At 45.4% G+C, this 13,582-nt stretch overlaps 2 protein-coding genes across 3 annotated transcripts in view; both read right to left on the bottom strand.

The window, feature by feature from the left end:
- Window positions 1-6,656, bottom strand: part of LOC135881424 (prosaposin-like) — a 42,526-nt gene extending 35,870 nt beyond the window's left edge. The window contains exon 1 of the mRNA XM_065408080.1: window positions 6,596-6,656. Within this exon, the coding sequence (XP_065264152.1) occupies window positions 6,596-6,656 (61 nt within the window). The remainder of the gene's footprint in view (window positions 1-6,595) is intronic.
- Window positions 6,657-9,462: 2,806 nt separating this feature from the next.
- The window catches only part of LOC135880768 (prosaposin-like), a 45,459-nt gene continuing 41,339 nt past the window's right edge, over window positions 9,463-13,582 (bottom strand). For both annotated transcript variants that reach the window (XM_065407094.1, XM_065407095.1), the window contains exons 13-14: window positions 13,473-13,580; window positions 9,463-12,762 (exon numbers count right to left, since the gene is read on the bottom strand). In XM_065407094.1, coding sequence (XP_065263166.1) covers window positions 12,727-12,762; window positions 13,473-13,580 — 144 coding nt within the window. In that variant the 3' untranslated portion in view covers window positions 9,463-12,726. The remainder of the gene's footprint in view (window positions 12,763-13,472; window positions 13,581-13,582) is intronic.

Here is a 13,582-nt window from a genome sequence, read left to right on the forward strand (position 1 = left end):
AACAGGTTTCAGAGTGGTAGCCGAGTTAGTCTGTATCAGCAAAAACAATGAGGAGTCTTTGTGGCACCTTAGAGACTAACAAATTTATTTGGTTTCAGAGTAGCAGCCGTGTTAGTCTGTATCCGCAAAAATAACAGGAGTACTTGTGGCACCTTAGAGACTAACAAATTTATTAGAGCATAAGCTTTCGTGGGCTACAACCCACTTCTTCGGATGCATATAGAGTGAACCATATATTGAGGAGATATATATACACACACATACAGGTCTCTGTATGTGTGTGTATATATATCTCCTCAATATATGGTTCACTCTATATGCATCCAAAGAAGTGGGTTGTAGCCCACGAAAGCTTATGCTCTAATAAATTTGTTAGTCTCTAAGGTGCCACAAGTACCCCTGTTAAATTTATTTGGGCATAAGATAGCCCAGGAAAGCTTATGCCCAAATAAATTTGTTAGTCTCTAAGGTGCCACAAGGACTCCTCGTTTTTATTTGATAAACTTTTTTCTTATGTATCCAGCACATTTAAGATAGTTTTAATAAAAAATTAAAACGCTGGTTTTGTGCATTTTAACTGAATTTGAATTTCTACCCAAACAGAGCTCGAGAGAAATCACAAGTAAAAATTAATAATCTAGTACATAAGTATATCATTCACCATTTTCTCACATAATAAAGAGAAAACTAAAAATGATGTAGAACTATATAATTGCTTAAGTAAATGCATATCGGTATGGTGTATCCTCGTGGTTAGCAAAAAGCAGCACCACATTTAGTGTAAAGATTATATTTAGTTGCAAATCAACAATGAGAATCAACCTTTCTTTAGGAAAATAATGAGAAAGTATGAATGCAAAACACAATTAAAACTGCTGATTTTAATCAAGGTTTCCTGCTTGTTGATTTAAATTGCTTGGATTCAAATTAATCCACCCTCCTGCCTAGGTGATGATCCTGACACCTGCTAAAGAGCTAACATCTTGCATATCAGCCTCTTGTTGGTGAGTGACACATTTGATTTCCCTTCTCTTCCAAGCTGCAAGAAGGAAGGACTGATCTCTCTCTCACACACCCTTTACTCTTACTTCCTTACCTAGAGCCCCTGACAGTTCACAGGTCTCTGCTACTCTACCCCTTCTGATTATGAGAGGGGAACCTCCAGTGCTCTATCCCTCCCCTCGCCTCTATTTGTTGGGACTTCCTCCCCTATGACTAGGTCCAGCACCGGCCGCAGGAAGATAGCTGCGTAACTGAGGCTATGCTAAGTGTGCAGAGTCCACTGCTTATAATGCTACTCATAACCCTCTCCCTGTTCCCTTGTGCTCCCTGTTTATCTATCCACCTGTTGTCTCTCCATGTAACTTTATTACACACAAACAAGAGATACTGCTCTTAGGGTAAGGAACCATTTTTTTCATTATTTAGGTGCATTGCACCTAGCACAAGGAGGCCCTGCCGCCTAGTGGCCCCAGTACAAATAATGCTGAAGTTACCATTGGGAAGGTTCTCTCTGCAGCCATAAAGCCTACATAATTAATTTTTTTTTTTAAATGAAAAGTCAGTTCCTCAGTTCAGGGCCTGCACTCACCAGGGAAAGTTCCCACTCGTGAATGGATTTTCCAAGCCTTGTCTATAGATTTGTTATAAAGCCAATGGTCTGTAGTCAAAAAGAGGAAGTAGCAAATACTAACTAGGCCATTGGGCCAAACTCCTTGGCCGAAGATTTGAAGTCCTTTCTTCCCCATACCCCCACTCAGAATCATTTGGGTTGGAAGGAACATCAAGTGTATCATTGCATTCCTCCCTCTGTATGTGGGGAGATCTAATCCACTGTTCCTATCCTAGCCAGGCCTAATACATGGTGCCTAGCATAACCCTAACTTTCCTCTAATAGTGGAGGCTCCAGTCTCCACTGGCAGTTTGTTCCTTTGCCTAATTGTACTCACAACATTCCCCCTGGTATTTAACACTACATGCCAAGGAGGATTTAGGAAGACCGCTGACCCTCTTAGTCATTCCCAGATTTCTGGGCACTGACTTTCAGATTTGCCAACCATCCACAGCTACCATTCACTTCCAGGGGAGTTGTAGGTACTCAGTAATTATGAAAGTCAGGCCCATGGCATCTCCTTGCCTGTTGAAGTAGGAGATCACTGTAGCATTATCCAACAAAGCCTTAACCACTCTGTCTCTTCAATGGAACAAAGCACCATGAACAACCTGGTAATTTATTTTATCCAGTGGAAACTGTAGTTAATAGCAACTGGGTGTGTGCTATTACTGATTTAATCATGTGATTGGTGAGCAAACCAAGCCTCTTCACCCTAGTTAAAATAAACTGAGCACACCCCTACTCTGATATTACTGTGCATTTAAGTGGGATGCCTTAAGCAGCACCCTGCCTCCTCGGTATTAGCCAACATGGACAAATTGGTCTTACACCAACAACAGAGCACAGCCCAGTTTGTCAGGCTACATGATCCATCAGCGACATTATTGGGGAGAATATGCTCGGCCACCAGGAATTTGTATTGCTCCCCCCACCCCAACACATGGCCCTCCCACCAATCTGTGGGTTCATCGGTACATTTTTCCTCCCCCCCCACCTAGGACACTTAGGCCTGGTCTGCACTTGAAAGACTTACCCTGTAACAAATAGTTTTACTGGTGTGATTTTTTTTTTTTTTTTAAACCAAACATAGTTATATTGGTACAACTCCTAGTGTGGACGCAGTATGATGATGACATACTAGTATAGCTTATTCTCATATGGGAACAGCTATACCAGTATTAGAACCTTTATGCTGGCCAGGGGCGCCGGAATGGGATCCGGGGCGGCGGGGGGAGGGGGATGGCCATAACTTTTTACTCACTCTTACAGCTGGTGACAGGAGGCAGGGGGCAGAGAGCAGGGTCGGGAGGGTGGGGGGGGAAGAGAAGAGAGGCAGTGCGACATGAGGGCAGGGCCACAGTTCAGGTGCCATTGACACCCCCACTTTTAGGGAGCTTCCGGCCACTCCTGATACAGGCATAACTGCATCCACATTAGTAGTTAAAGCAGTGTAGCTTTCTAGAGTCGCTTAGACAAGCCCTTAGCGTTTGATAGCCAAAGCAGTTTTACAATCCTGCATCAGCCATAACAGTGAGTCAGTATGTTCTTGTCAGTAAATCAATGACACTATGTCTATTTACATCTGCCAAGGATCTGGCCCTTCAAAAAAAAAAAAAAAAAGGCAAGTATTTGCTATGAAAGATTTGAGAAGGTGACTAATACAATCCACAACCACCCTCAAACTAAGAAATCCAAAATAAAGCATTTCAGAGGGATAACAGAAGCCAAAGCTATTTTCATCAAACGCAGTGAGGGCAAAATTCAGCTCCCTGAAGAAGACAGCTCAGAGCAGCATTCAGACATGACTAAGGCTGTGTCCACACCAGAATTGCTTTACCAGGATAGGAATGCCAGTAGTGTATACCAGCGAAGTGTCCCTAGTGTGGGCATAGCTAGACCAGCAAAGCTATGCTTTGTACTGGTCTAGTAAAACCTCAGCTCATGAGCAGAGCAAGCTACATTGGGAAAGATGCAGTTTTGCTAGTATAGCTGCATCTACACTAGGGACTTCTGCCAACACAGCTATGACAGTTGGGGATCACCCCTCTTCATACCCCTGACCCACATACCTATGCTGGCAGAAGTCTGTAGTGTAGACCTGACCTGAATATATGCTTCCTCCATTCACCATGGGTGCCTGGAACACTGCAGTTACATCAACCCAGAAAATTATGCTTTGAGAGCAGTTTTGATTAGTGAGGTCTCAACACCACTCTTTTGATCTTCCGTGTTTGGTATTGTATTTGACTAAATAATACTAGGTTCCTCGAGGCAAGGACGTGTCTGTTCAGCTTGCAAAAGCATTGTGGGCATGTCTGATGCAATCTTGTGATGGTGGTAGTGTGGTTTATGCAGTTCAGAATCGTCAGCTAATCTTCAGTCTTATAGACTCAAGGAGCTCAATATATTTAGCTTCTCAAAGAGACGTTCCAGGGGTGGCTTAATTACAGTCTATACATAACTAGATGGGGAACAAATATTGGATACTAGATAACATGATCTAATGGCTGGAAGTTGAAGCTAGACCCAATAAGGTGTAAATTTTTGACAGTGAGTGTAATTAACAATTGGAACAACTTACCGTGGGTCGTGGTGGATTCTCCATCACGGGCAATGTTTAAATCAAGCTTGGATTTCATAAAAAAGTATCTGCTCTAGGAATTATTTGGGGGAGGGGGAAAAAGAGTCCTATGGCCTGTGTTACACAAGAGGTCAGACTAGATGATCACAGTGGTTCCTTCTGGCCTTAGAATCTATGAATATGGATAATTAGATCACACTCCCCACAGATGGCTCTGTATAAACTCCCTCCACAGACACCCATCCCAAATCAATCTGTGCACATAGAGCCATGCTTCCTGTTATCCCAACTACAGGTTGTAAAAATGATCCCCAAATCATCACCCCAATATGGGGCTATGTTGGAGGCAGAGATGGGATGTTTAGGTTCTCTCACTTAAGAGTAAGCCTGACTCCCCACTACGAGAGCTGGAGGAGAGGGCACAGCTGATCAGGCTCTCAGACCTTAAACTACAGAGAACTCAAGGTTTATCTATATTACCTTAAATGGCTGATCGGTGCAAATCCCTACAGTACTGAATAAACCTGTGAGCTCAGAGATTTCTTTGGGTTACAGACCTGATGCTTAGGATCTAACAGAGACACCAGGTACCCAAACATAAGATATACCCAATATCTTGTTTGACCTACCACTACCCCACAGTATGGCATTTACCCAGTATATAGAGGTGAGATCTCAAGAGCATAGATAAATCCCCAAGGAGTTCTATGGGGATCAAACACCTCCCGCTTTCCTTAGTTCCATGTCTGGCATCTACACTGCACCAAGTACCTAGCTCTTTATGTAGGCACTCAAAGAGCCGTAAATGCAGATAACCTAATCTACCTATGCGTTCGTAAAGGTGCCAGCTAAGGCTTGTCTACACACACGTTATTCTAGAGTAAGATTGAATTCACACCCTAAGTGCAATAGCTATTGTGCAATAGCTTCCTGTGCAAATTTATGGGACTGGTCTATACACGGACAACCAAACAAATTAATCAACTAAAAGGAGTGATTTTAAAGTGGATTAGTTAAACTGCATTAAACACCTGTGTAGATCCTCTCATTCAGAATTAGAATGGCCTTAATTTGGCTTAGTTTAACTCACTTCCTGACTCGGAGTATCCTGCATAGTTGTGTGTTACACACCCTGCTGCCTTGCATCACCCCACTGGCCAGACTAACACAGGAGGTTGAAAAGCACTCTAGCTCTGGCGGTTGGCTTTGCAGGCACTGACATGCTAGCTGCTGACAAACTTTCCTGAATTTCCCTGCGAGCTGCTTCTGACTCTGCTTTTGATATTTTTATTCTCTGTTCCTCAAACCAGGGGAGGTGCTCTTGGCACTTGTCCTTCTCTAAAGGTCAGTGTTTGGGCAGATTGCCACCCCCAAACAGCACACCCCAGATATCAGGCAATCTGACCGGCAGGACCAAGGAAGTTGGAGGTGGGCTGGGAAAGGATTTTCGTCTCCATTTTAAACAAGTATTTCTGCCTACACAGAGTAAAACAGATTGCCAGCTTTGGGACTGGATGCGATTTTCCCTTGGGGAATTTGGTGTTTCTTTGCCTCTCCCTAATGCTGCAACAGGGATGACATGTTCAGATCAGATAAGCATATCTCACAATCACTTTCCTAGTATTACAAGGAATATGGTGGATTTGGGGTTCTCTCATAGTCCAAGTCTATTTACTGGTAAGTTACAACTTTAATTTTCAGTGCATGACTTTACTAGCAAATATCCAAAGCTGCAGGTATGAGATTTCTCTATAGCCAGTGAAGTTCTGGAGATGCCACACGACATAGTAACACTAACAAGAACTCACCCAAACACCCGCTGAAGTTTGGCAGCATGACCAGCATTAACCTATATGCAAGTATTCATAACCTTATCAGGAGAAAAAGCTTCAGAGTTGATAGTTCAGCATTTTTTTTTTTTTTTTTAAATAAAAACTAGGGAGCAGATCGTTCATGGATCAATGCAAAGGCAGCTCTGAATGATGTTCTACCCACTCACAGAATCAATCAGAAGTGACATCTCCTAACTTTCCTACGCACACACCGCCTCTGCAGGAATGAGAAATCGAGCAGCTCTCTAGACCGCAGGGAAAGTCTGCTATGAACTCAGATGCTATTGTCCCTGCTCTACTGCTCTGGGAACAAACCAACTACATCCTTCCCGTAGAATGCAGGGCAAATGTGCTGTGCTCACTTCCTAGCTGGGCCAGGGTTAACCCACAAATAGAAGCTATAGAATACTGCACATCCTCAGTATCTCAGTGCATGATTAGGGGGCCTGAAGAGGGTCAGAAAGCAAACACTTATCTTTCTTCTAAGAGCTGACAATAGCAGATACAAAAAGAGGGGAGGTTTTTTGGTGCTCTCTTTTGAGGAGAGAAAAAACAGCCTGACCTTACCTTGGGAAGAAGCCAAGTAGAGAGCGATTAGCAGCACCCAGCCCTTCCACACGCCGTCCATGCTGTTTCTGGGTTAAAAATCCTTCAGTGGCTGGAATCAGAGCTAAAGCTTCTCCAGGGCTTTACCCTCTGCTATGCCTCTCCAACACTGAGCAACCCCGAGACAGGCGGCAAGGAGTGAGCTGACACCCACAAGATCATCGCCACACCCATTTCCCTGCACATCATTGTAATAATTACCAAAATTATGCTGAGGAAAGAGCGAGAACTGAGCACGTCCCCAGGAGAGCTAAAGAAAAACCTGATGCTGCTCAGCACAACGGCCTGTTCCCTACAGGTGGAAGGAGACTGTCCTACTCCTGTCATGGTTCCTGCAATCAGTGGGGGTGTGGAGGAACAGCGGCTAAAACGAACTGGCTATTTCATACTGAACGCAGCAGCACACAAGCCTCCCCCGCCTCACCCCATATTGATAGGTCACTCTCCATACTATTTTTGTTGTTGGGTGCACAGCAAGCAGATTCTTGGTGGTGAAAAGTTATGAGGCAGTCAACTCGCTACTTCCCAGATGACTAAAGACATTTCCCCCCCTGCAGCGCCTACGAAAACCCAGTTCAAATGTTTGAGACTAAGAGCATCCCTCTGACCAGGACACATCCAGGTAAGAGACAGCAAGGGTGGAGGGCAGAAAGGGGAGTCATTTGAAATGACCTGTAGACTGATATTGCCTTGTGTCTCCAGCAGACTCCCCACTCCACCCCCAGAGGACAGCAAAGGCATTGTACCACCTTAATGTTGCTTTGGGGTCCTGTGACACAACATGCACTAGATGAGGGGTCTCAAACTCAAATGACCACGAGGGCCACATGAAGACTAGTGCATTGAACCGAGGGCCACATCACTGACACCCCCCCTTTGCTGCCTCTGGCCCCGCCCCCACTCCACCCCTTCCATTAGGCCCTGCCCCACCCCATTCCAACCCCTTCCCCAAAGTCCCCACCCCAATGCTGCCCCCAGGGGGTGCAGAAAGGGTGCAGGGTGTGGCAGGGGCTCAGGGCAGGGAGTTGGTGGGTGGGGTGCAAGTGGGTGAGGGGTGCGGCAGGGGGCTCAGGGCAGGGAGTGCAGGAGGGGTGTGGGATGTGGCAGGGGGCTCAGGGCAGGGGGTTGGGGTGCATGAGGGGTGCGGGATGTGGCAAGGGGCTCAGGGCAGGGGTGCGGGAGGGGTGCAGGGTGCGAGCTCCAGCCCGGCACTGCTTACCTAGAGCGGCTCCGGGGGTGGCAGCGGTGCGCACTGGGGCCAGGGCAGGCTCCCTGCTTGCCTGCCCTGGCCCCCGGCCCCGCACCGCTCCGTTCCAGGAATCAGCTGGAACTCTGTCCCTGCAGCCCCTGGGGGAGTGGGGGGGCTCAAGGTTCCATGCGCGCTGCTCTTGCCGCTCCTCTAGGTACCTCCCACGAAGCTCCCATTGGCCACGGTTCCGTTAATGGGATCTGCGGGGGTCGGTGCCTGGAAAGAGGCAATGCAGGAGCCCTCTGCCTCCTTCCCCCTCCTCCCCCAGCCTGAAGGGGCACGCTGCCAGCTGCTTCAGAGAGTGGCGCGGGGCTCGCAACGCCACAGGGGGCAATCCCGCAGGTAGGCAGAGGGGCGGGGAGGCCCGGGGAGCTTGGCGTGGCCCGTGTGCTGCGTGTTTGAGACCCCTGCACTAGACCCATGTTGGCAATAATGGTTGAGCCTGCTAATCTACAGGCATCTCCTGCTCAGTATGGAAGACCTGACTGGCCCATGTGACACACTGGACTCCTGCCAGCCAATCGCAGTGTCTGGAATCTTTGTACTGGAGCACAGAGGAAAGGACAGCATATATGGACTCCTCACTACTTTTGTCCCTGGAGAAGAGTCTTCCATCCTATTGTGAATGGATACAATAGGTCCATAGTTTGAGATCTCAAGAACGTGATTTATACCATAAACCCTTTCAATTCAGCTACGAGCTTTGAATACCTCCCACCCAAGATTTGGGCTGTTTCTGTCCTTCCTCGCCCTACCTCAGTGCCCTATGTCTCTCTTAAACTGAATTAAGACAGTGACTAGATAGCTGGCACTTGTACTGGTGCACATCAGTTGCTGTGCCAGGTCTCCGCTTAGAAAATACTTCCAATCACTGGGAGATGTGATGTAGAGAACAGCTATGGAGGTCACAACAGGAAGCACCATGCCCCCAGGTCTCTGTTTGCTCACTAGAATGGTAGACATGCTTGGAATAGTTAACCTACCTATGGCCATGTGACCTTTCTTTATATTGCAACATGGCACTCCAGAAGGGAAGGTGCGGGATTTGCATAGCTCCCAATCCTTTGTTGTCCAAGTATATGCTGCTTAGTTAACAAAGAACCAGCCTCAGTGGCTTTAAGGTCTAAGGTGTTACTTAAGCAATTATTTGAAAAGAAGTCCAGCCACACTGAATTCCTCCACTCAACAGTACATAAATCCCCATTCCATAGGCCTTGTGTTCCAGATAAAGTCACAAGAAAACTTTGATCTCTAAACCATGACACCACTCAAATAGGTTGATGTGTATCCTTCTTCCGACAAGGATGGAAACCCCATCAGAAAGTGTCAATGCTGTTCTATGTTCCAACAGTTTTGGTGAGAAGCTATAGCATGTACTCCCCTTCATGCAAAGGGAGTTCTAGCAAGACATCTAACCCTTAGGGGGATATGGCAAGATCTGATCTCGAAATTCAGGCCCTCCTGGGAACTTCCAGCAGAGGAACGTCGTACACAATGTTTGGATCATCAACAGACCAAAGCCAGTAAAAGATTTCAGGAACTACTATATTATAGAAAAGCAAAAAAGCACAAAGATGTCAGGTTTTCAGGAAGTCTTTATTGTTAATTACAGAAGCTTTAGTGCAAAATCAAGACAATGTTCTACAGAAAGCAACTGCATGTTTTTCTCCTCCAGTCTAGAAGACAATGCTATCATTCTACAGGAGAAACAAAAACTAAAGGTTCCTAACACCAGAATTGAAACACTACACAGAACAGCTCCCAATTCACCTTGTGCCAAGTGTGACTATGTTAATCATTTGCTTCCCAAAAAAAAGCAAGACAATTAAAACCTTGTCACCTATAGAAAACTAGCGTGTTACCCCCAGCCACAATAAAAAGGATGCCATGTAGTTTAAAAGATGTAAAGTTGCAGTATCACACATCCTATAATTCTAGGGCAGAGATGCTACTGTTAAGGAGAGCCCACTGTTTCAGAAAACCTCTCTCCCCCCAATTCTGGGCAGGGAAACTCCAGATGAGACAGAAGCCACCGTAGCCACTGCACAAACCTGCAATCATGGAGAAAAACTGCAAATGCTTAGTATTTTTACAGCACTTTTTTGATAAACAAGAACTTTCGGAGTTCTATATAGATCCAAACAAAAATACATAAATCACTGATCTCAGTCAACTAGGATGTACAACTAGAGAAAGTAAAAGCTGCAACTGAGTGGTTTTAAGTTAACTCAAATCATTAGTTTGCTTGTTCCTGAAGTGTGCTGCTAGAACTGCCCCCCACTCCACACTCCCACCCCAAAAGAATGCCCTGACAGAGAAGCAGACTATCACTGGCAGCTCTCTGAATAAGTTGAAACTGGAATTTTCAAAGTTCTAGCTATGTCTACTTTGAGAGTTATGTGCTCAGCTGTAATCTTCTTTTCTCCAGAAACATTTTCAACGGTGCCTCTTTTTGACAAATTCTGTTCAGAATTATGCACTCAAATCTGGTAATTAGTTGTGTGGTCCAAAGCCAAGTGTTTGGGGAGCCAGTCAATGTCCACATAAGTGGGATTTTTCCAATGGTTTATGACAGTTGTCTATTCTCTAGAAAAACAGAAGGCTGAGGTGTTCTGTGCCTGTTTGTTCCTCACTGCATGCTAAGGGAATGTATGTCATTGGATTTGTTATGTGCTCTAAAGAAATGAATATGAAAAAATGCTCAGGAAACGTTACAAATGAAGGAATGTATTACCACATTTTGCTAGGGTTTAATGTACCCTGACATTCTTGAAATGTCTTTCCCATTATTCTAATGCTCAGGCTATAGAAAGGACCCCATTTCTTTGGTGTGCAAAGAACCACTGCTCTAATATGGTACTATTACATTATCCAGGTTCTGTGTTGCATGAATCCAGGCAGGAATGTGGTCTTCTGCGTAGGCTCAGCATTAACACAAACGTTTTTTTCCTCGCAAGCTAACAGAGCTGCCAGAAACAGATCTATAGTACAAGTGTCTCCTATTATTTTCAGTGCATCTTCCACAGGCAGAGCACTTCTGTATATTAATGGGTGTCCTGCAGGGCTTCTCCTGGTGCATTGGTGATGCTGACAGATAGAGGGGCGGATGAAAGTGAGTGGCAGCTCTGGGCAAAGCCAGGGAGCCTGGTGGCTGTTCTGGAGTCGGACCACTGAAAAACATACCATCTTAACACCAGCTGTCTGGGTGAACCTCAAAACAAGGATCAGTGCCCTTTTGAAATAAAACCTTACCACTCTGTTCCCACCCTTGAGATTAATCACTGCCCTCTTTTCTCATCCCTCTTTCATACACTCCCTCTAGCAAAATGTGCTAGATCCACTGATTTAGCTTACTGGGACCATTTTGTACATAGATATGGGTGCTACAAGGCTGGTGAAAAGAAGCAACAACAACAACAAAAACTAGTTTAGAGTCTTTCAATGGGAGTGGGATGACCTGTGCCTTAAAGGTTTGCCTATTGCCTGTGGCGTGGGACACTCTAGACTGGAGCCTCTAGAATGAGGTCCAGAGGAAATGGCCAGGATGCTCCAAGCGCACGCAGGTCGATTTTTCCACCCACGTTAAGGTCCAGCACTTCACCATCAGGCAGCTTGGAGGATATACAAAGGAGGCAGACACGTACGCACTCCCGAGTAGTCCAGCAAGTCCCCCTCTTGGTAGTGATGGCACCACAATGCCCCAGATCCAGACTTCACGAGGTGAGCAGACACCTCTGGTTGTGCAGCAGATGAGGAGAGCTTAAGTCACCAAGGCCCTCATCATGGACCCATGGAAGCAAACATGAGCACTGCTCATCCACAGGGCTTTGTGTGTGGAGACCTAACCTCAATCCCTCCTCTCTCTTTTCCCTCACCACATTTTTAGCTAGAGCTCACTTTCATAGCACACAGCTTTGCTTTTGTTGTCTCACATTAACCCTCCCTTCCTCCCCCAACGGATCATAAGATATATTTGAAATTCCCCACAGGCAGTCTCTGTAGCACTGGCAGGGTCCAAGGAGAACCCACTGCCCCAGGCATGGTCTGGGATTTCTGAACTTTTCACTGCATAAAGCCTTTTATGTGGCCCATCCCACTCGCACAACTTGTTTGGATCAGGCCCTAAGTCTCAGTCTACAGAAATCAATGATCTGTTTACACTGGATCACATCTTTAAACCTTGGCCATGAGCTCAACACAAAAGCTGCCCCACCCCACACAAAGACCTTACACACACTTATTACTGAACATTTTCTAGGTGCATATTCTTTACATAACTATAAAGCTTTGAAGATTCCAGCCCAAGGGATTTGTGGACTTATTTACTCTAACAGTTCCCTCTGAAGATTACACAAGGAAAGTGTAACTCTTTACAATTAGTGTATAATTTAATATTCTTGCCAGATGTGCAGAGCACTCGAGACCATATGGAGGTCTTCCCAACCAGTGACTACAAAAACATTTAAAATTTAGACACTATCCTGATCCTTTTTAGAATTGACACAAGAAGGTTGTGTCTTCATTTTACTTTCACTGTATGCCACTCCTCCCAGGACTGTCAATACTCCACCCTACTGGTCAAAATCCACAGTGTAATGCATATTCTTTTAGCATATAATCAACTAAACTGTATGATCAGAAATAGCCTCTGTTAAGTCAACATTGCAGATCAGAACCTTCCACAGCACTACTATAAAAGAATGACAATAAAGGAACTTCAGGGTTGGGAAGTTAAGAAGGCAAGGAGAGGAGGGAGATGCAGCTCTCCCGCCAACCTTACCCCACAATTTAAAAAACAAAAACAAAAACCCTGCGCAGACATTTTCAGAATTAAAGATTTCTTCTAGTTCCACACGTGACGTTTGCAGTGCTCGACAGCCTAGGAGAGAGAAAGGAGTAGTAGTAGAAGTGCAGAAGACAGCTTGCTAGCTTTAAATGAAACCACCCCCACCGTGAACTTGCATGAACAGCTTGGGGCCTCTCCACAACACCCTGGACTCCGGGGGCAAAGATTGTTTTGTATTGAATCAAATTCATTGTGGGGGGCTTCACAAGGAAAGACTGGGGGACAGGAACTCAAACATTAGAGGCCTCTAAGTTAGATTTCAGCTGCTGATTCTTCAGTCATTTTCTCATCAGGGCCCAGAGATTGCACCCCGCCAGAGGAAACATGCCCTACCAACGAACAGCAATACCTCCCGCCTGTTTTTGTTGCCAGTTGAATCCATCTATTAAGGAGTCATGTTAAATCCTCCTTAGCTAAAAGAATACATGGCTAAATACAAGGCTCGTTTTGTACCATATGAAGGGTTGGGGGTGGGAAATGAAGGCGATAGGACACATTTCTGCTGTAATTCAACAGGTAAGAAAGAGCCTATAATTAAACCCAGGGCACCCTGGTCTAATGGGACCCCTTGTTTACTTTCTGAAACTGGAATTTAGGATTTGAAGGATGTGTTACAGAAGCCAGAACATTGTATTTGTAGGACTTCTAACAAAAGCGGTTGTATTTCTCTTCAACTTTCTGCGCATTAGTTTTCCAGCACCCCCTCAGAGTGGTTATTGAAGAGGAAATCCCTAATGACTTACATTGCACTGAGCTGCAGTCTCCATGTTCTTACACCAGTAGCCTGGGCCCCACACACATTCTTCTGACCCCAAGAGATGCTGTTTAGTCGACACACAGACTCCTAGTTTCT

This window comes from Emys orbicularis, chromosome 7, assembly GCF_028017835.1.
Source record: "Emys orbicularis isolate rEmyOrb1 chromosome 7, rEmyOrb1.hap1, whole genome shotgun sequence".
In the NCBI taxonomy this organism is placed as follows: Eukaryota; Metazoa; Chordata; order Testudines; family Emydidae; genus Emys; species Emys orbicularis.